The sequence below is a fragment of the Staurois parvus genome, unplaced genomic scaffold (genome assembly GCF_062004578.1).
Source record: "Staurois parvus isolate SC_StPar_1 unplaced genomic scaffold, SC_StPar_1.0 ptg000017l, whole genome shotgun sequence".
Taxonomy (NCBI): Eukaryota; Metazoa; Chordata; class Amphibia; order Anura; family Ranidae; genus Staurois; species Staurois parvus.
Window position 1 is genome coordinate 12,532,567 of NW_028317813.1, and position 22,545 is coordinate 12,555,111.

The 22,545-nt window shown below is 43.0% G+C and overlaps 1 protein-coding gene across 1 annotated transcript in view; it reads left to right on the forward strand.

The window, feature by feature from the left end:
- Positions 1 to 1,408: 1,408 nt before the first annotated feature.
- The window catches only part of ANKRD52 (ankyrin repeat domain 52), a 112,647-nt gene continuing 91,510 nt past the window's right edge, over positions 1,409 to 22,545 (forward strand). Inside the window, exons 1-6 of the mRNA XM_089679875.1 lie at positions 1,409 to 1,564; positions 16,141 to 16,224; positions 19,681 to 19,759; positions 19,880 to 19,950; positions 20,717 to 20,917; positions 21,023 to 21,110. Of these exons, the coding sequence (XP_089536001.1) occupies positions 1,538 to 1,564; positions 16,141 to 16,224; positions 19,681 to 19,759; positions 19,880 to 19,950; positions 20,717 to 20,917; positions 21,023 to 21,110 (550 nt within the window). The 5' untranslated portion in view covers positions 1,409 to 1,537. The remainder of the gene's footprint in view (positions 1,565 to 16,140; positions 16,225 to 19,680; positions 19,760 to 19,879; positions 19,951 to 20,716; positions 20,918 to 21,022; positions 21,111 to 22,545) is intronic.

Here is a 22,545-nt window from a genome sequence, read left to right on the forward strand (position 1 = left end):
TTTTTTCCATAGAGATGCATTAATAGCTGCTATTCATCTGTCAACGGATGGAGGAAAAACGGATAAATGGACCGCCAGTGTGAAAGGGTCCTTAAAGCCCCTTCTGTCTGGTCACTTTTTTATCCGTCTGTTGATGGATGAAAAACGGACAACAATGCACTCCTATGGGCAAATGGATGAAAAATAGACATCGTCCATTTACATCAGTTTTTTGTCCACTTCCGTTCAGGCCCGTTTTTTTAAACGGAACAAGTCTTTGCTTTTTTTCCATTAAAAAACAAAAAACGGATGTAAAAGGACACACGGTCCATTTTTGAATTGGTAGTGGATGTAAAAAAAATGATGTTAAAATTGATCCATTTTTTCTTTAAAAAACTGATGTGAAAAACAGAACTGAGTGAAAGAGGCCTGGCTGTTAGTAGGGGTATAGCGCAGGCCGGTTCAGGCACCGAAAACGCAACACGTCAATCAGCATGCCCATTTATACAAGGCAAGGGAGAAATTTGTATTGTAGGGACCTTCAAAACCAGATCCATCTGCTACTAAAAGCGGAGTTCCACTCACCCTGCCAAAAAATAAAAGTCAGCAGCTACAAAAACTGTAGCTGCTGACTTTTAAAAAACAGCTACTTACCTGTCCCTGGGTCCGGCGGTGTGTCCCCCGCAGCCCGTTTCACCGGCTGTCCTGTATTCCAGGAGGCTGGCCTCTTCAGTGTGGGCACCCAGATGTGATAGCTTGCGGCTTCACAGCCGGGTACCAACTGCACATGCGCAAGTAGCACTGCACTTCATGAATGGTCCTGTAGTCTTCTGGGACCTGTCACGTGTCCCAGAAGACTACAAAGAGGGAGGACACCTTCCATTTCTGATCACCTAGGCCAGGGGTAGGCAACCTGCAGCTCTCTAGCTGTTGTGGAACTACATTTCCCATGAGGCTTTGCAACATTACAAAACTGACAGTTACAGCTATGACTTGCAGAGGCATGATGGAACTTGTAGTCCTGCAACAGCTGGAGAGCCGCAGGTTGCCTACCCGTGACCTAGGCGATTGGACCGGAAGTGGGATCGGGTACCTGTCAAATTCGGCCCCCGCCCCCCAAAGGTGCCAATCCTTAATGGGGAGCGGGGGAGCAGTCCTTAAAGCGGAACTTCTCCTTTTCGGTGGAGCTCCACTTGAAAGTCTTGCCAAACCATGTTATGTAGGTAACACGATCTGTTCGTGCTAATCTTTTCCGTTGTCTCAAAATGAAACCAACAAGCCTCAGCTCCACACATTATTTGTTTACCATGCAGTTCCGTTCTGCTCCAGCAGATGCCGCTGGCTACGACTTTAGAACGTAAACGAACCGTGTTGCCCTGGCACAAGCAGCAGAGGGCGCTGTGTGCGCTGCCAGTAGGCGGGCCTTGGCTTCCCGCAGCAATAAGAAAAAGGATCGAGGGAAAGAGGCGCAGAGTGGGGCTCGCAGCTGCCTTCCTTAGTCCGTCCTGCGGCTGATACCGCCTCATGAAGGGATATCCATGCTGACTGACCGCAGGACATGGGAGTCCTCGAAATCACTGACCAGGTGAGCCGTGCTACGTGCACAGTGCTTGAGCGCAGGATTGCGGCCTAGTCAGCGCTGCAGGCCTCGGTGTGTGGAGCCAGTCGTGCAGCGCGATATGCTGGGAGAAGGGAGGGCGAGTTGTAGTCATGGTAACCCTGTGCCATTCTCCTGTACAAGTCTGGTGGGGGGGCTGGGGCTGTATGCGGAGACATTGGGAGCTACGTGATACCGCGGGCTGGTCTGGCCGGGCTCCATCGGCTCCGGGGCCCCTGACTGGCCTGTCTCTGTCTTCTTCCTGCAGTCTCCCGCTATTAACAGGGGTGGCGCTGTGCTCTTGGGACAGACTGCAGCCTCATCGTCTTTCCTTCTCTATGTTTCTCAACATTTCCGGCGTCCACACTGGCTGCAGGGCCTCTGGAGGATGAGGGGCTCTATAGAGGAAGTCCAGCCTCTTCAGGAGGCTCCTAGGGCTAGTTATGATCGGATAGTCTTCACCCCTGCTCCTTTCTGATGTCACTCACATTTAGAAATACTCCCTTTTTGTGTTAAACATTTGTGGTGTATGTGTGTTTTTTTTTTTTTTTTAAATACCAGTAGAGGGCGTACTAAGGCTCCACTTGTTATTTGTGCTGATACACACAGGGCTTAAACTGTCACTAAACCCAGGACCCTGCATTCACTATAACCCGGTCTCCCCGGCCCCTGCATTCACTATAACCCGGTCTCCCCGGCCCCTGCATTCACTATAACCCGGTCTCCCCGGCCCCTGCATTCACTATAACCCGGTCTCCCCGGCCCCTGCATTCACTATAATCCGGTCTCCCCGGCCCCTGCATTCACTATAACCTGGTCTCCCACAGTACACAGAACATGGAAATGCAATTATTTTAGTAAATATAAACTGCTAAACACCTTTTTCTCAGCAATTAGAGCAGTCATGTGACTTCCTATCAGTGTCCTGCAGAGCACTGGTTAAAGCTTGCAGGAGGAGTTTTCATTTTTCTCCAGGAGGATGCAGAACCCCTGACCTCTGACTGGACAGTGCTGTGCTGATCACATATGCACTCTCCTAAGAAAAAAAAAAAAGCCTCATTAGCAATACACACCAAACTGAGCATGTGGAAAGTGATGCCACACAATATATTTTATTAGGAGATGTGAGGGGGACGCTGGAAGAAGGGGAGGATCAGAAAAGACAGGATCAAACAGCATTTTTACACAATGCATAGACTTGGCCCCTTAGGTTCCACAGTGAGTATAACAAGCATACTTTGCTGCGTATACAGACAGATTTTACTGTTGTGGGTTTAGTAACACTTTAAAGTGTTACTAAACCCAGGACCCTGCATTCACTATATCTGGTCACCCAGGACCCTGCATTCACTATATCTGGTCACCCAGGACCCTGCATTCACTATATCTGGTCACCCAGGACCCTGCATTCACTATATCTGGTCTCTCACAGTACACAGAACATGGAAATGCAATTATTTTAGTAAATGTAAACTGCTAAATACCTTATCTCATCAGAAATTAGAGCAGTCTTGTGACTTCTATCAGTGTCCAGCAGATCACTGGTTACAGCCTGTAGGAGGAGTTTTCATTTTGCTCTAGGAGGACAGTGCTGATTATTATAAAGGATTTATATAGCGCCAACAGTTTGCTCAGCAGTTTACAATATAACTGGAGACAATACAGTTCAATACAGGAGGGTTAGGGAGGCCCTGCTCCTTGGTGCTTACAATCTGATTGGCCCTGTGCTGATCACATTCATTCTCCCAAGAAAAAAAAAAACCCCATTAGCAATACACACCAAACTGAGCATGTGCAGAGTGACTCCACACAGTATGTTTTATCAGGAGATAAGAGGTGGACACTGTAAGAAGGGGAGGATCAGAGGACTCAGGATCAAACAGCCTTTTTACACAATGCAGAGGTTGCACATATAGGGATTTTGCAGGCATATTAGAAGAGGAAGGCTTTACAGGCTGAAAAACGATAGCAGAGAGGAGCATTTGGCCAGAAAACGAGGAATGCACAAAAATGCTAGGTGTAAATGTTTCACGTTTGATGCATTCTAATGGCCAGAATTAAAGTATATGTAAACCCTCATCTTGTAAAACAATCTACTCTGTTTAACCACTAGCCTACAGAGCACTTATACCCCCTTCCTGCCCAGGCCAATTTCCAGCTTTTAGCGCTGTTACACTTTGAATGACAATTGTGCGGTCATGCAACACTGTACCCATATGAAATTTTTATCATTTTTTTCATGACAGAGCTTTATTTTGGTGGTATTTAATCACCTCTGGGTTTTTTTATTTTTTCTTAAACAAACCAAAAACCACTGAATTTTTAAAGTTTTTTTTTTTTTTTTGTTATAAAATTTTGTACGTAAGTGATTTTTCTCCGGCACTGATGTGCGCTAATGAGGCGGCACTGATATGTGGCACTGTTGAGCACTGGCAGGTGGCATGGATGAGCACTGAGAGCTGGCACTGATGGACACTGACAGGTGGTGCTGCTGGGGCTACACAGATTATCAGGGCACCCTGATGATCAGTGTACATGTCCCCTCTGAGGAATGCCGATTACTGGCTCTCCTCTCCTCAGGAACTGTCAGCGTGACAGCTCGTGGGGAGAGAAATGCTGATAACCGGCATTTCCCTGTTTACATGTGGTCAGCTGTGATTGGACACAGCTGATCACATGACTGAGCCAACATCTTCGGCTCTTTTCGTGGATTGGTGATCCGCTGTGTCTGCTGCACATGCGCGGTTAGAATGGGAGGATGTCGTATGACGTCCTCCCAGAATGAGAGAACCACCTTGCGCCCATCATATTACTATATGGCGGGCGGGAGGCGATTAAAATAGAAATGGAAGGCAAAACAATTGTGTATCAAAATAAAAGCATAAGTGATTGCATACTCTGTTCTCAGCTGTATAGAGAGCAGGGGGTGGAGAAAGAGCAGCACATTGAGCTTCCTAGTGAATGACTGTGGGGGGGGGGCACCTGAACATTGGAGGAGAGCAAACTGAGTTCTCAGCACAGCCAGAAAACTGACCACGCTGTGCTCTCATGCATTGTGTAGGTCAGTTTGTAATGGGAAAGCAAAGCGACTGGCAGGAGCACCAGGCATTTCACACAAAGGAAATGATACAACAGGAAGAGTACAGGATACAGCACACATATCAGGAATATGAAATGTTGGATTTACATATTCTTTAAAGGTGAAGTATAATCAAAGCATTTTTGGCCGTACTTCTCCTGTGGATCACAGCAGTGCAGTTAGTTGTGCACACCTTTTGACTCCTTTTCAGTTGACAGCAGCCTAAAGCCCACTGTCAGATGACATCATAGAGCCAGTCCAGACTCTGAAAAGATCCTGATCATATGGTTAGGATCCACCCAGAAGTCTGGACCTGCACCTGACTCTGCCTCTCATCAATACACTGAGCCAGCCCCTCCCGTCCCTTCCACAGCCCAGCGCTCCAGTGAGCGCTGGAGGGGCAGAGCAGAGAGGCAGAAACTGACACAGCTCTTCTCTCAGTGCGGAGGGTATGAACTGAGCGAACAGCGGTGTTTGGTCACTTCTTGCTGCAGAGCCAGCAGGGGACAGATGCAGGATCGGATCAAAAAGGCAGTGTTTGCCTGTGTTCCAGAGCAGTGCAATAGTATGCAACATGTTTGTATAATCTCGCAGCACTCTGCATGGTCCTGCATGTTAAGACACCACAAGTGCAGTGACCTGAATGAAGTGCCTCTTCGTGGTAAGGGGAGCTGTGTGATCCGATAAAATGCACAGCACACCGCCGCCCCCTGCCACATGGCTCTGCAGCCCAAAAGTGTGTGTGTGTGTGTGTGTGTGTGTGTGTGTGTGTGTAGCAGATTGGGCTGCAGGGCAGTGTGAGTAGCTCCTAAGGCTGTATTCATAGTATAGCGTTTTGCAAATGCGTGCAAGTTGCGTGTCAGGTTTGTGGTGCCATTCATTAAATGGTGGCTCTAAATGCAGCAAAACTAGTATGTGGGGTTTTTTTTTTTTTTTGCAAAAGTGGCAAAACGCATGAAGCGCAAAAAAAGTGAGTTTTGCGTGCATAGGGCAGCCAATTAAAATGAATAGGCGGCTCTATGTGTGTGGCACAAAACTGCGTATTTTCGGTGTAATTTAGCATGCCTAATGCTAGAATGCAAATGCAGTCTGATGTGTCCTGTGGAGCTTGGAAAACATTCTCCTGTGAATGTTTTTGTTCCTCTGTTCAAATATACCTACAATTTTGGTTTCTCATCACAGCCGCCTCTGTGAGTTTCCAAGTAGGGGAGCATTTTCCCCCAATTACACCACATTAGGTCTGTACTAGGGAGAGCGCAGGCAGAAGAGTAGCTTTACGCACTATGGACGCAGACCAGATCATTTTTAACACCGGGCATTTTACACCTTCCTGCCCAGGCCATTTTTCACGTTTCAGCGCTCTCACACTTTGACAATTGTGCGGTCATACAACATTCTACCCAAACTAAAATTTTATCATTTTCTTCACACAACTAGAGCTTTCATTTGGTGGTATTTAATCACCGCTGGGGTTTTTATTTTTTGCTAAATTAACAAAAAAAGACCAAAATGTTTTTTAAAAAAACACATTTTTCTTTGTTTCTGTTATAAAAGTTGCAAATAAATAATTGTTCTTCATAAAGTTAGGCCGAGATGTATTCTACTACATTTCTTTGGTGAAAATAACCCAAATTAGGATGCATTTTTTAGTTTGTAGGAAAGTTATAGAGTTCACAAACTATGGTATAGATCTGAATATTGATCAATTCTGAAGTACTGACGGCCAATCTAATTTCTTGAGGTCCAAGAATGTCAGAACAGTACAGATATCCCCCAAATGACCCCTTTTTGCAAAGTAGACAGTCCAACGTACTTCATAAGAGGCATGGCGAGTTTTTTGAAGTTGTGTTTTTTTTGTCATAATTTTTCGGAAAATGAAGAAATAAAAAAATTTCACTTTTTTTTTTTTTTTACATACTGTCACCAGTGCAGTACAGCATCATCATAACACTGGCATGGCGGTGATCAGGGACACTGACTGGTGACAGTGTGAAAAAAATATTTTTTTTTAAATTTTTTTTATTACATTTCTTTTTTTTTTTTTTTTTTTTTAAGATTTTTTTTTCATATTTCACTATGTCCAAAGTAGTACAATGTTACCATAGTAACATTGTACTACCTTGGGGAAGTGATCAGTATTTATTTATTTTTTTACACAATTTGCTTATAGCAAAGAATTACTTTGCTATAAGCAAGCATTTACCTGAATTACATCGATTCATTCAGGGTTTTGTTTTTTTTTTTTTTTGTTTTTTTTTTGTGCTTAGCTGTGATTTGGCCACAGCTAATTACATGACATGTGCATGTGATTAGCTGGACCATTCACAGCTGGACAATAGTATACAATGGATGGCATGAATAAAGCCATCCATTGTATACAACTGTCATGTGACCTGCTGTGATTGGTCACAGCAGGTCACATGATACCAAGGAAGAAAATATAGATGCCGAGCTCTATCAAGACCTGTTACCTGTATATAATATAAAAACTGTATTTGCATTAAATCTCTAATAGCTGCATGGTCTTTTATGTGTAACCATACATGATTGTAATACCAATAAATACCCAAACATGTGTTGATGATAATGAATAAATGAACTAGAAAAATATATATCAAAATTGGTGATAATAAAATAAATAAAAGTCTGTGCAAAATTATTCAAATTTGTGTCCTTCGATGATTAAATATTCAATTAAGAAATAAATATAAAAAAAAATGAAAAATATGGAAAATAAATAAAAGGTAAAAATTCAATGAATTTTGTGCAAAAACACAAAACAAACTTGGTATAACAGCCGCTTAAAGCGGTGAAGACCAGCCTCTCGGGTGTGCTCGCATACATTACCAGTGCTCGCCGTGTAAGGATGCGTGGTGATGTCACTGCCCCTCCCCAACGCGTATCTCCACAGGGATTCGTGGCTTCGTCCGGGGGATGTAGTATCTATACCCCGAGGAAGTCACGAGAGACAGTGACGTAACGCGTAGGTACGCGAGTGCGCAGTTTCCGGTGCGCGGTGATGGCCTTCCACCGCGCGATGCCATCTTGGTATACCCAGGAAGTCCCATACACATGCAGTATACCCACACATCGGTGAGGAGGGAGAACTGCGAATTATGTGAGTGTCATTCCTTCGTTTACAATAAAGGAGTTATATTTGCATTTAATACTACACTTAGAGGGTCTCTTTTTTTTTTGGTTCACTGGGCAGGTGAGCCATTGTTCCCTAGAGACATCTGGGCTGTTTAGGGGCAATAGGAGCCCCATAAGAAGGCTGCTGACCCATATGATTTAAGGATCCAGGGTGATCCTGCAAGCGTGTTGGCCCCTAGGGGTCACAGGGAGGAGGTGAGGAGGCAATCTAGCTGCAAACAGAAGAAACGTTTTGGCACAATCACGGAATAGTTGAACCACATTGCATGATTTCATTCCTCACTGTTTGGACATTTTTATGATCATTTTGAAGAGTGGACACTTTTTGTTTGCACTTTTAGCACTATATGTTTAGCCCCATGTCTGTTGAGGGTTTTTTTTAATATATGGTTTAAAATTTAGTGTGTGTGCACGTTTGTTCCCAAGTGAAAGGCACTTTTTTTAGTATTGTGTTCATTTAGTGTGTGAGCACGATCTGAAGCGAAGGGCACAGATATTCATTTTACGTCCGACACTATATATGTTTTGCACCATTGGAGTGAAGTCACATTGTATGATTTTTATTATCTTCTTAGTATTTTTCAGTGAAGAGTCACATTGTATGTATTGACTTGATATGAGCGCTACACTATTTTTTATATACATAAAAGATCATGCAGCTATTAGAGATTTAATGCAAATACAGTTTTTATATTATATACAGGTAATAGGTCTTGATAGAGCGCGGCATCTATTTTTCTTCATTTGTATGCATTGATAACTCACATTTATGAGGGTGAGCAAGATCGCTTGCGATCTTATTGATAGAAGCTGTTTATTATACACCTTATTAGCTCACAAGTAAATTTTTAATATTCAGGTCACATGGTAGCGGCAACGGGGCAGATACTCAGATCTGTCATCGGCCGTGTCCGAGGTACACGGCCGGTGACAGATCGCGCGGCTCTGCAAGCGCACGAACTGCGCATGTGCAGGAGTACGCCATATGGCGGCCTCCCGGAAAGCTAGTGCATTTTTCCGGACGACATACGGCTATTGGCCGGGCGTCAAATGGCTAAAGAGGCTCTTCCCTCCCCAAGAGCAGTTTGCGTCTTTTTAAACCCTCCCCCCATAAATCCTGAAAGCCAATTTTATTTTTTTAAAACTTGTGTTTTTTTTGTTTTTTTTTTTTTGCTCTACCCCCCCCCCCCCCCCCCCCCCCAAATTCCATTCTTGCCTAGGCGAAAATGACTTGCACCCTACTCAGGCAGCCTCCTAGGATAGTGCTGTCAGATATCCTGGGAGGTGGAGCGGAGGAGGGGAACCTCTGCATGTCATCAGAGACTAGCTGCAAGAACCTGGAGGAGAAAGCTGGCTCCTGATGGCTTCAGAAAGGAAGATTGTGGTGAAGAGCATGTCAAGCAGCAGGAGAGTGAGGATCACGGCAGGACAACACTAATTTTGCTGACCAGGTGCATGTGATATTTCAGCATAACCTAGCAAAAAAGGTGGGGGGGGGGGGGGTTAATGGCAAAACGAAGGCCCTATTTACACTGTCGTTTTGAATCATAGGCAGAATCGATGCGATTTTGCCAGCGATTTCAAGATGCTCTGCTAAAATGACAAATTGTGAAGCCACATGTTCAGGTGCTATTCCTTTTAATGGCGCCTGAAACCGCTGTGCAATTCTGCTGTGTTTGTCGCGCGATAGCTGCAATGAGTGTTGCCCAAAATAAGTTCCTGCCATTAGTTCTGGTTACACCCTGGGATTCCCTCACTTTATGTTTTGACTATGGAACTGGAAGTGAAAGGAGATTGCCCCAATGGGTCACAGACGGAAGGAAAAAAGAAACTGGCGTGTGAAATAATTCTCCATTAAGGTGGTCATACACATAGGTTTTCGTTCGAGAATCTTGGTTTCAAGAATATATGTTTGATTTTCTAATCGTTAGTGGGGTCAAACCGATTGTTTTTCGGCAGCAGGGACGTGGATATTCAAAGGGGCAGGAAGGGAAACTTTTCTTGATCAAATGAGTTTTTGGCCAGTATATGTGGTTATCGTTCAGAAATTACATTCATTTTAAACTCGAATGTTAAAAGCAAAAGATAATTTTCTAGTGACTCCTCCATTCATCGAATGTTCAAAGAATTTTCGTACGACTTTTCTTACGATTATTCTCGGCTGAAAATCTACATGTCAGCTTTACTCTGAATTGGGGAAATAAAGTTTTGCCTTCAGTTCTACTTAATCAGCTGCAAACATTATGAATTTATTTTGTGTCAGTAACCTGGTAACAGTGCCTGATCATACCTAACGTATGTGCACATGCAGGTCTGCACTACAGCAGACTTCGAGAGACCTGGTCTGGGCAGGGTAGTGCCCTGTGTGCTCCGGTGTTCAGCGTGAATTACAGCCTATATTTACATTAAAGCTCCGTTCACACATTTGTGTCTTCATTTTCTTGTGTTTTACATGTACTGTCATTCAAGCTCCATTCACACTTGTGCAACGTCAATATCATGCGATTGTTTGTTTTTTTTTTTTCTTTCCGTTGCGACTGTATGCAACTTTGACGCAACTCTGATGCGACTTGGGATAAGTGAGAGTTTGACTTTGACCAAGGATGATTGCTCTATAAAGTCGCACACAAGTCGCCTGTATATCATTCAGGTGCAATTCTTATGTGACTTTGGAGGGTTTACATTGAAGTTCATGGCCCTCAAGTTACATTAAAGTCAGACCAAAGTACTTGAAGTTGCACAGATATGAATGGTACTCGTTGGGAAACATGGGGTGCAACTTGTCATGCGACTTTGGACCCCAAAGTCGTATGACAAGTCACCCAAGCGTGAATGGGCTCTAAAGGTTTATGGGCCCAAAAACCTGTATTGAGGCACCAAAAAAAGCACCTTGAGTATTCTTCCTGAGGCATGAAAGCACTGCTGAAGTGTGAATGAGCCCCATAATAAATAATAGAAATCTTTCTGTATGTTGTGCAACAAATGTTAAATCACTAGGGATGTACCGATCTATCGGCGGCCGAAATGAATCAGCCGAAAATAGTGTTATTGGCGTTCTGCTGATAGGAGAAATGGTGCTGATAATGGTCACCAAAAATGTGCTGTGATTTTGCTGCAGTTTTACTACATTTAGGGTACATAGGTCATGTGACTAAAAAAAAAAAAACCCTGTAAAGCGTGCGATTTTTTATTTGATGGGTTTTCAGTGCATTTCAAGCTTGGTTCACACCAGTTCAGTTTGCGTTCTGTGCATTTTGCAGTGCCTTTTGCATTTTTGCACGCACGTTTTTTACGTGCGTGCAAAATGCCTTACTGCGGCTGAGTGTCTCATCACCGTACTGTGCTTGAAGTCTTCTGTAGATATCGGTGGGTTTTACGCCTTTGTTCACAAGAAACGTCATCACCACACGCTGTTCCATGCACTCACTAACACTGTTGTCTGCCATCTTGATTAATGTTCTCTGGACTGGCCAGTGACATGTGTGCCGTCTATCAGTAATAGGACACACTTGCCTCTCACTACTGCATGTTGTACCGCCATGCTAGCATTCCTTTCAATATCTGTAAAATGAAAAGTGTGTGTGATCTACTGTAGGTCTAGATATTTTACTGTAAGTCCCCATTCACACTCTGGGGCAGACCACAAATTTCTGCAGGAGACCCAGTAGAGTGTAAGCAAACAGCTGCGGGTGGGAATCTCTCGACAAAGTATTGAGATCCTGATGCCACCTGCAGCCGTTTGCATGTAATCAAGCATGCAGCAAGTACCTGAGGGATGGTTGCCTCTGGCTGCTGTTTGCATCCAGGAGCGTTTATCCCCCAGGTAAATTTTGTATGTCTGATTACATGCAAAAGGCTGTTGGCACTGTTAGCCTCATATGGCAGTTGTTCGCATACACCCCACTGAGGGCTCGTTCACACTAGGCTGTTTTGCCAACGCTTGCCAAACGCCCCTATAGCTTTTGGCAAGCGTTGGTCCGGCGTTTGCGGAGCGTTATTAACGCTCGGCAAACGCCGCATGCGCGGTTTAGCGGCGGTTGCTAGGCGTTTGCCGAGCGTTAATAATGCCCCACAAACGCCTATAATGCAGTTTGTGGTGTTACCGCTCTGCAAACACCCCGCAACCGCGTCGCAACCGCACAGCAAACGCCGGCCGGGCGTTTGCGGAGCGGCACCATAGACGAGAATAGGAGGCTTCAAAGCCTCCTGACTCGTCCAGAGGCGTCCGTTTTGCCGCGACGCAAACGCTCCCGTTAGAACAGCACCATGTGCTGTAATGTGCAGAATTGGCAGAGGCGTTTGGGAAGCGGTAAAAACGCTTACCAAACGCCTCTCTGCCGCCTGCACACAAGGCTAGTGTGAACGTAGCCTTAGTCTTCTGCAGGATTTCAGTCTGCCCCTAAATGCAAGTGTGAACAGGGCCTAAATTGAAGGGCATTTACTAAAGCCTGGTACATGCATACCAAAAGTAGGCTGGTTCAGCAGGAACTGGTCTTGATCAGTTCATTTTTGATAGCTCAGCTGGAGAGATCCCTGTATCGCACAACGTTGGATCAGCTGTGCATGGCAACCAATCAACTTTTAAGCTTTTATTTTCAAAGGTGAACTTTGACTTGACTTTTATTAGTTCGTTTGAAGAGAAATTAACACCATACCTACCTTGAAACATGGAGGAGGCTTGGTTACTTTTTTTGGAGTTGTTTTTTTACGTCTGGCATAGGATGCCTTGCATCTGTGCAATGAAACTTCAAGTTTAAAACTACTGCCTAGTGACCAAAGGCTCTGTCTAGTCTTTGGTCTTGCAGCATAGTGACCCAAATCGCACAACAAAAATGTCGTCCAAGAATGGTTCAGAGTAAAATATTGGAGTATTCTGAAGGGGCCTTTGTTCTCCTTTCTAATCTGAATCCTGATGAACAACTGTGAAAATAGCTGTAGCATGCAATCAGACTACCTGTTGGCAGGTTCAAAAGTTTTATTGATGGCTACCAAAATCACTTGTGTGACCCTTTCCTTCCCCTTTCCCTTTTCCCTACCTTCCTTTTTTTTTTTTTTCCTTAAAATATACTGTTGCATTAAAAGTTTGATTGAATTAAATATGTAATAAACAATTATGAATGGCAATGACTTTAGTAAGTTTCAGGCTGGTTTATAGTAGGGATAGACTGAAATTTCGGCTGCTGAAAATAGCATGCCGATAGGAAAAATTTAGCTGATACAGGGGACTGTGTGTACTGCAGATGTAGGGGAGTGGTGGAGAAAGGCAGGAGAGGAGCAGTGTATACAGTAACTGGCTATATGTCAGTGCCGGTTTTTAAATGTAATTACTGGCTTTGTTTTTGTTTTTTTTTCTTCACTGTAGCTCAGAGAATGAGCTGTCGCTTTCCCTGGAGCTAAAGGAAACTAAGGGCGGGGCCACTGAGTAATGTCACTGGGTGACCTCGCCCCTTTATTTCTTTTAGCTTTCTGAGAATGACTGCTTCTCTGAGCTATAGTAAAGGGGGGGGGAAAAGCCAATAATTACATTTAAAAAATGGCGTATTTTTCTTCAATTGCCAGCTTTTTTTTTTTTCTTCTTCGCTATATCTCAGAGAATGAGCGATTTCTTTCCCTGGAGCTAAAAGAAACGGTCCCCTTTAGCTCTGGGGAAAGTGACCGTGCATTCTCTGAGCTATAATGCAGAAAAAAATAAAAGCTGGCAATTGCATTTAAAAACTGTCACTAATATATAGTGACAGCCAGTGAGGGAACCTCTGTATATAACGCTACCTCACTGTATAACACTGGTCCTCTCCTGCCCCCTCCTTGCACACACTGCCCTCTCTCCCCCCCCCCCCCCCCCACAAAGAGGACCTGTCACTCTTATTGCTATCACATAGGGGACCAATAGTGCCCTAAGTGATAGCATATAATCATAAGTTAAAAAAATAAATAAAAATAAGTAGAAAAAACAATTGGAGCCTCCCCACCCCCACATACGCAGAGATTTTGGTTTGGTTTTCAACCACATGCATTCTGAATTATCTGTATCGGTTTCGGCACCAGAATTTTCATTTCGATGCACCACTAGTTTATAGAAAGTTGGGGGTGGTTGGATTTTGTGGAGGGGTTCCACAAATTTGGTGTGTGTGTGGTGATAATATATGTTTTATTATTGTAGATCTAAAAGCAAAACATTTTTTTTCATTTTTGATAAAGTGAGGCATATAACCCATATCAGATTTATTTTTGTCATCTGTGTCTTATTATGGAGATTTCCATTTACTTCTTGTCCCATAGCCAGAACTGGAAATGAGAGGAAATCCTGCAAATGAAGGAAGTCCCTTTGGGCCCCCCAGGCTTGTGTGCCAGGATGACTGCACTCCTGTGCACAGTCAGGATGGATGAACTTCAGTACTAAGAAGATGCCAAGGAAAATATGCCAGCAAAAGACCTTGAACCGTTAAAGCAGAGAGAGACAGTATTGCAGACTTTAGTTCCACTTTAGTGGTCTTCAATCACCTTTTTTATGAATTCTATTAGCTTGCACATATGCTGGGCATGCATTCTTCAATTTTAACCGTTTCAATACCGTGCAATTTTACACCTTCCTGCCCAGGCCATTTTTCAGGTTTCAGCGCTCTCACACTTTGAATAACAATTGCGCGGTCATACAACATTGTACCCAAACTAAAATTTTATCATTTTCTTCACACAACTAGAGCTTTCTTTTGGTGGTATTTAATCACCGCTGGGGTTTTTATTTTTTGCTAAATTAACAAAAAAAGACCAAAAATTTTGAAAAAAAAACAAATTTTTCCTTGTTTCTGTTATAAAAGTTTGCAAATAAATAATTGTTCTTCACAAATTTAGGCCGAGATGTATTCTGCTACATGTCTTTGGTGAAAATAACCCAAATTAGGATGTATTTTTTTAGTTTGTAGGAAAGTTTATAGAGTTCACAAACTATGGTATAGATCTGATTATTGATAAGTCCTGAAGTACTGACGGTCAATCTTAATTTCTTGAGGTCCAAGAATGTCAGAATAGTACAGATATCCCGCAAATGACCCCTTTTTGCAGAGTAGACAGTCCGACGTACTTCATAAGACGCATGGCGAGTTTTTTTTTTTTTGAAGTTGTATTTTTTTGTCATAATTTTTCAGAAAATTAAAAAATTGTAAAAAAAAAAATAGTGAAAACAATTTTTTTATTCTGTCACCAGTGCAGTACAGAGTTATCATATAACTGGCATGGCGGTGAACAGGGACACTGACTGGTGACAGTATGAAAAAAATATATATTTATTTTTTTTAATTTGTTATTTTTATTTTTTTAATTTAAGATTTTTTTTTCATATTTTACTATGACCAAAGTAGTACAATGTTACCATAGTAACATTGTACTACTTTGGGGAAGTGATCAGTATTTTTTTTTTTTTTTTACACAATTTGCTTATAGCAAAGAATTACTTTGCTATAAGCAAGCATCTACCTGAATAAAATCGATTCATTCAGCTTTTTTTTTTGTGCTTAGCTGTGATTTGGTCACAGCTAATCGCATGACATGTGCATGTGATTAGCTGTGACCATTCGCAGCTAGGCACTAGTATACAATGGATGGCATCATGAATGAAGCCATCCATTGTATACAACTGTCATGTGACCTGCTGTGATTGGTCACAGCAGGTCACATGGTACCAGCAACGGGAGCCGGTACTCGGATCTGTCATCGGCCGTGTCCGAGGTGCACGGCCGGTGACAGATCGCACTGCTGCGCCGCTCTGCATTAGCGCAAACTGCGCATGTGCGGGAGCACGCCAAATGGCGTGCACCCAGAGTGCAGAGACACATTTGAAGCTGCCAAATGGCCATTGGCCGGGCGGCTAATGGTTAAAGATCGAATCTGCCAACACTTGAATATCCATAACTGATTCATTTCGATTGGATCTGATCAAACTGAGTCAGTTGGCCAGGGCATAATGCTATTGATCTGCATCAGTCAGCAGTTCTGACATGCTTTGATCCCTGAATACAATTGTATTCCGATCGATCAGAGGTGCTGGAAACAGAACTGATTAAAGTTTATGATCCTATCTATTGATCTAAAAACACTTTCCTGTGTGTGGCTTATCAATCAAATAGGTTGTCGATTTTATAGATTTATTTAAATTGTCGATTTTATATTATTGGAAGAGATTGCGCTAAAAATAAATTGATCTTTTTTCGAAGCTAGTGCTTGCAGTTCAACCTTCTGCAATTTCTTCAAGTTATTACATTCACAGGGTAGAAACATTTTGTTCCATGTTATAGTAAAATTGTTTTAATGAATGCTGTGTTTGCTTTCCCCATAGCATCCACTGGTCCAAGCAATATTTAATCGCAACCTAGAAGAAGTACAACTACTTTTGAGCCAGAAGGAAAATGTCAATGTTTTGGTGAGATTTGCTATTTTGGATCATGTTGTCTGTGACTGTAGTTGTGAAAGAAGGAAAAGTGCATACTATCTTAATCAGGCTTGATTTTAAAGTCGTAAACCCTTACATATACTCACTGAAGTGACTAACCTCAGGTGACAGAGATGAAACCAGTCCCCATACATTAAAGTTGTGCCGGTTTATCCTTAGCCCTCTCTCCTCTACAGCATCCTAAAGCACATGTTTTGCACAACATTTCTGAGCTTCTGAAAGTAAGGAGCAGGAATCTTATGTCACACCGAGCACAGCATAGAGCGGGGAGTTGAGTGTAATCTTAGACCTGAATGGAGGGGGAAAAAACGCACTGCCCACTCCACAGTCTCTTAGGAAAATTATGCAAACTGAATCTGTCAGTCACCTGCTGTGTGCTGGATCTGGGGCCTATAGAAGGATATTTATTTATTCCAGGTATATAGCGCCGTCAATTTTACGCAGCGCTTTTGCATATATATTGTAAATTCACATCAGTCCCAACCCTCAATGGGTATACAATCTAAGGTCCCTAACTCACATTCATACATACTAGGGCCAATTTACACAGGAGCCAATTCACCTACCAGCATGTCTTTGGAGTGTGGGAGGAAACCGGAGTACCTGGATGAAACGCGCAGGCACAGGGAAAACATGCAAACTCCAGGCAGGTGGTGCCGTGGCTGGGATTCGAACCAACGACCCTAGTACTGCCAGGTGGAAGTGCTAACCATTTAGCTTTGTACTTTTCATTTCAGAGGTTTACAACCACTTTAACCATAAAAAGTAGCTCTGGGTGCCAAGAACAGCAGGCTGTGAGCTTCCTTCCCACCCACTGTGTCCTCCATTACCAAGTCCCACGCACTTGGGGTGGCTTAGCTGCAATGGCATCACAGGGCAGACAGAGCTTCTGGGTGGTGGCCATCTTGTACTACATGCCATTGAAGCTCTGAGCAGGGACGTTGTGGGGAGCAGACTGTGGAACTGCAGGTTGCAGCGATTCCTTGCTGACATAATGGGACTGCAAGTTGCAGCAGAGCCTGTGCTGTGGAACTACAGATAGCAGTGGTACAGCACAGTGGGGGACCACAAGTCAAAGCAACACCGTGCAGATCTACAGGTTGCAGCAGTGCCTTATGGAACTACTGGTCACAGCAGGTATACGAAGACCTTTCTGGGGGTGGGGTCCTAGCAGTCTGGTAGGGGTTCTACTTCTAGTGTACCAGCACACCGGTGTTCTTGTGATTTTGCTGATGGGGGCCACTATTTACTATCAATTGTCCCTATTTACTCTTTAGGAGGCTGTATATCTCCAATAGCTATGAAGGGAGGATGTAGGGGGTTTGAACTACTTTATAGTTACTGCTTCCTGAATCAAGAAGATTAAATGATTGGGATCATTGGGAAATGCTCTGTTAAGGTGTTTCCACCAAAGAGGTTCATTTAGCCATACCCAATGGAAAGTAAGTCATGCAGTATGCCTTAGGTGGATCCAGCAGTCTCTTAGATTATTAAGACCCTCCCATAGCCAGTGGCCAAATCCCTGGTATTTTTGGACATCTCTAAGAAATGTCTTGGGAGCTTTATTCTAGGCCTCACTTATGCTGGTTGAACCAGCTTTACAGCCAGCTGTGGCAGCTGTTGGCATGTACCATGTCTTTAATGTATGGGCTAGCTGCCTGAGAGGTCATCTGTTAGTGCAGATACCAGCTTGAGTGAAAACCTGGAAGGAATCTCTGGACGTTCAAGGACCCCATACAGCAACTTTTGTGTCTCAAGGTCTTATTTATACACACATGCAGGATCTTATGGCTGACATTGGTCAGTGGAATTGACCTAGAAATATGTGGAATGTTTACCATTTCAAGGGGAATGGTTGTTCAGCCTTGCTTTGGATGCTACACCCAGTAGATGACTGTAGGTGTAACAGTACTGTTACCGCTACAAAAAGAGCTGGGCCTTTGGTTCTAAACCTGCTGCTCCTTCTACTTCAAGGAGTGGGCCTTCACTGAGTTTTTGGAGGGGAAGATTGTAGTGGTCGGCAATATAGTGCCTCAAGACTATAAACTAGATGTTTGTAGCTTCCCCCTCCACACTTCATGATTTCAGATGTTTTCATGTATCCACATATCCCTCTTCTGAAAGCTCTTGATCATTGTCTATCTCAAGGAGTGATCATTCCAGTTCTGAAAGACAAAAGGATTTGCATGTTCTATTTAAACCTCTTTGCAGTTCCAAAGCTAAGTGGCAGTTTGTTGCATCTTGAATCTGAAGAGACTCTTTCTGAGAGTGCCGAAGTTCCGATGGAAGCCGTGCGGTCAGTGGTGACCTCTTTCCAGCTGGGTGTTTTCCGGACATTGGTTGGATATCGAAATGCTTATGCTGCATGTTCTTGGCTTCGGTTCTGTAAATCCTGCGTACCTAAGGTATCCTATTATAGGGTACCGGGGCAACTTGCCTCTGAGAAGAAGAAATCTACTTCTCTGTTGGAGGTCAATGTGTCTTATACAGTTCACACTCTTAAGATGCTCTGAATTTACAGACATTTGCCTTTAATCCCAGCCCAGAAGTTGCTGAACTTCTCCAATTTCATTGCACCGCACCACTATACTTTCTCTGTACTGCTGGATATTCTTTTTTTTTTCCCCCTTCCTCTGTCTCCCACTCTCCCTCTCTACCCCTCAAATGCATGAAGGTAAAAAAAACATTCAGCCTTTACAACCACTTTAAGTCACTACAAAAATTGTATGGTCAGATTTTAACTTGTATACTGCTTCAGCAGGTTGATGGCCTCAGCTCTGTTCTTGTGTGAAGGGGGGGGGGGGTTGTCCCTCCTCTCCAATCAACTCTCAGAGCTCTCCTCACTTATTTAACTTCAGCTCCCCACCCCCTGCTTTTCAGAGCTGTGAGATCCTGTGTACATTCTGCACTTTGAATGAATGTAGGGGAAAGATAGCTGTAAATATACTGGTACAACTTATGCAGGAGGATTTGTCTCATCTCTGTGTATCAACTGAGGCCAAGTCACTTCACTGGGTATGTGTAAGGGTTTACAACCACTTTCATTTCATTGATCTGCAGAGAATGTATTTAGTTTTAGAATCATGGAAACTTAGTTTTCTTGTGTACATAATTTTCAGGGCAGCAAAAGTCTTCATGACTTTCAAAAAGAATTGATCCCATTTTTCGGAGTTTCTCAATCTCCTCCATTTTAATGGTGTCAGTATTTTTATTAAATACATTTTTATACATGCAGTTTCTTATTGGCAAGTGCAACATTTCCTGAAGGTTAAGCTTTGGTAGATCTATATGTTTTTGGTCCTGTAGCTGTGACACAACAATATTTATACAGTCTATAATTCCTGTAGTTATTTTGGTGTTTCTATGATATAAGTGTGTTGTGTTTTTTTTTGTTTTTGTGATGGGGTGTTTGATTCTGTTTTACAGGACCAAGAGAGACGCACTCCTCTGCATGCTGCTGCTTACTTAGGAGACATCCCAGTGATGGAACTATTAATACAGTCAGGTAAACTGTCTTCCTATTAGGATGTCAATTATGTGACATGTCTTTGCAAGCTGTCATCAAGCAGGACTAGTGCAAATCTGATCTAAAATTTAAATTTGTTGTTCCTTCTATTTTTCCTAGGTGCTAATGTTAATGCAAAAGATTCAGTTTGGCTTACGCCCCTGCACCGAGCTGCAGCAGCACGAAATGAGGCAAGTTAAAGATGAGCAAACAATAACTACTTAGTGTCACAAAACATGTAGTTAGTAGGATGTATTTCTCAGAACCTTCTATAAAATTAAATCCAAACTTTCCTAAACCTCCACCTCCTTTTTTGAGAATAGCTGCATTAGCTCAACATGATCCAGTGTAACTGTGAATGTAGCCACCCTACATTGCTCACTCCTAACATAGATTACAGGTATACGCATCCAGCACCAACACGTAAAAACAGAACACTCATTCACGTTCTTTTACATGAACACATCTGCAGACTTATTTTGTAGGACAGACTGGATTGAACAGCCAAATGGTGGTGCTTGAGCAGTAGAGAGTAGTAGCACATCGGTTTCTGGGATTGCCCTTAGATCAGAGCAGTGCACATGACCACAAGGAACGTGCACTGGTCCTCTATTACAAAGTGGTAGTAAAGGAGAAAGCTGCCACTGATGGAAGATCATGTTGCATTCTAGAAAAAAGAATCTGGCAGGTTTTTTTTTTTTCCCAAACTGCTGAAAGTTTTGTGTATAACCAGAGTTTGCTCTTAGCTCAGTGAACTCAATCAGAATGGGCTTTTATGGTGATTAGAAACTCCTGGGCTACGTTTACCACAGTGATTGCTGATATCGTTACATTTATTTATTTTGCATATAAAATTTGGGATCAAGCATTTACCTTTTAACAGGAAAGCCAAATCTTGTTTAAAATGTTGGTTTCTTTCTACTATTTAAGATGTTAGACTGTTTTTTCCTCTTACAGAGGGCTGTTTCTTTGCTCGTAAAGCATTCTGCTGATGTCAATGCTCGAGACAAGAACTGGCAAACTCCACTACATGCCGCTGCTGCTAACAGAGCAACTAAATGTGCAGAGACCTTAATAGCTGCAGTGAAAAATGTCAACATAGCAGATCGGACAGGACGTACAGTACTTCATCATGCTGTTCTAAGTGGCAGTGTAGAGGTGTGTATTTATTACGCAAGCTTGTCAGTGCGATTTAACCTACTAAATTGTACAGGCACTGCAGAAAAATCACAATACGATGTGTGTAATTTTGTACTTTTACAGATCGTATTGATGTTGTTGAACAGAAGGGCGCACCACAGCATATGTGACAAAAAGGAGCGGCACCCCATCATGTATGCATCCTACCTGGGTAAGTGGAAAAACATTGGGGGTCGTCTTGTACGTGGGGTATAAAATGTGAACCTTGAGTTTGTTTGGGTCCAGCTGGCTGGATGTGTGGTAATATTGTACATACAGTATACCGTGCTGAGCCAAGCTGGCTCAAAACAAATGTTCCTATGACAGATTAATCTGTCAGCCCGCTGGATGTGCGGTATATACAGTATACTGCGCTGAGTCAAGCGGTTTCAAAACTTACCGGTACGTCCCTACTGTAATCAGCCCGCTGGATGCGTGTATGTACGGTAGCTGCGGCTACATACAGTATACACTGGGCCAATCACGGCGAGTGATGTATTCTACTAGTGAATACAAAGCCTGCTCGGATTGGCTGAGTCAGAGAGGTGAGCTGATGATGTCACAACCTCAGCCAATCCGAGCAGGCTTTGTATTCACTAGTAGAATACATCGCTTGCCGTGATTGGCCCAGCGTATACCGTACCGGTACGTTTTGAAACTGCTTGGCTCAGTATACTGTATATACCGCACATCCAGCGGGCTGACAGATTAATCTGTCATAGGAACATTTGTTTTGAGCCAGCTTGGCTCAGCGCGGTATACTGTATGTACATTACTGCACATCCAGCGGGCTGTATATCCATATGATGACTGTCTTACAAATGTATCACAAGATGTCATTCATGAACTTATGATGTCAGAGGATGAACATGAGGATTTTGAAGGATTTTAAGTACTGGTAAGTCATAACCATTTCAGTTAAAAACTCTGATGTTTTTAAATTGTGTTGCCTCGGAAGGGGGGTAGTCTTATACGGCAAGTATAGCCCAAAACCTATGTTTTAACTGGAAAATTAGGGGGTCGTCTTATACACCCAGTCGCCTTATACGCCGGAAAATACGGTAAATAAAATCCATTTACTAGGTCTCCTCCAAGAGACTGTGTGTGCAATTAATGAATCCTCTCTAGAAAGGGGAAATACATTTGGTCTCTGCACAATTTGGTAGATCTAACAGAAGGTTGCATGATTATCTATGTATTACAAGGGCCTGTCTGATTTGATACAAATTGAATGGGTTGCTTTGATTTGTCTACATATTACATAATTTTGATAACACTAGATTCCACTGTACAGTCAGATGTTATTTTATGTGACTACACTGAACTTTTCAGCTCCTGCCATGACTGGAAAATTCACCATGTAGCGATATCTCTCTAAATGTAGGTACTATCTTGCTGGGCCATTTAGTGCCTTCATTTCACATATGTAGGTCCTTTCATGTATCCAGCCTTGAACCATGGGTGCAGTACCCTGTTACAGTAAATGCAGCACATATGATTATACTGGTATGTTCAATAATAGATGACCTATGTGTTTAAGTTGATGTCATTCGGAGGCAGAAGCAGAAATGCTGGATCAAAGTGACCTGGGTTCAACTAATATCTGA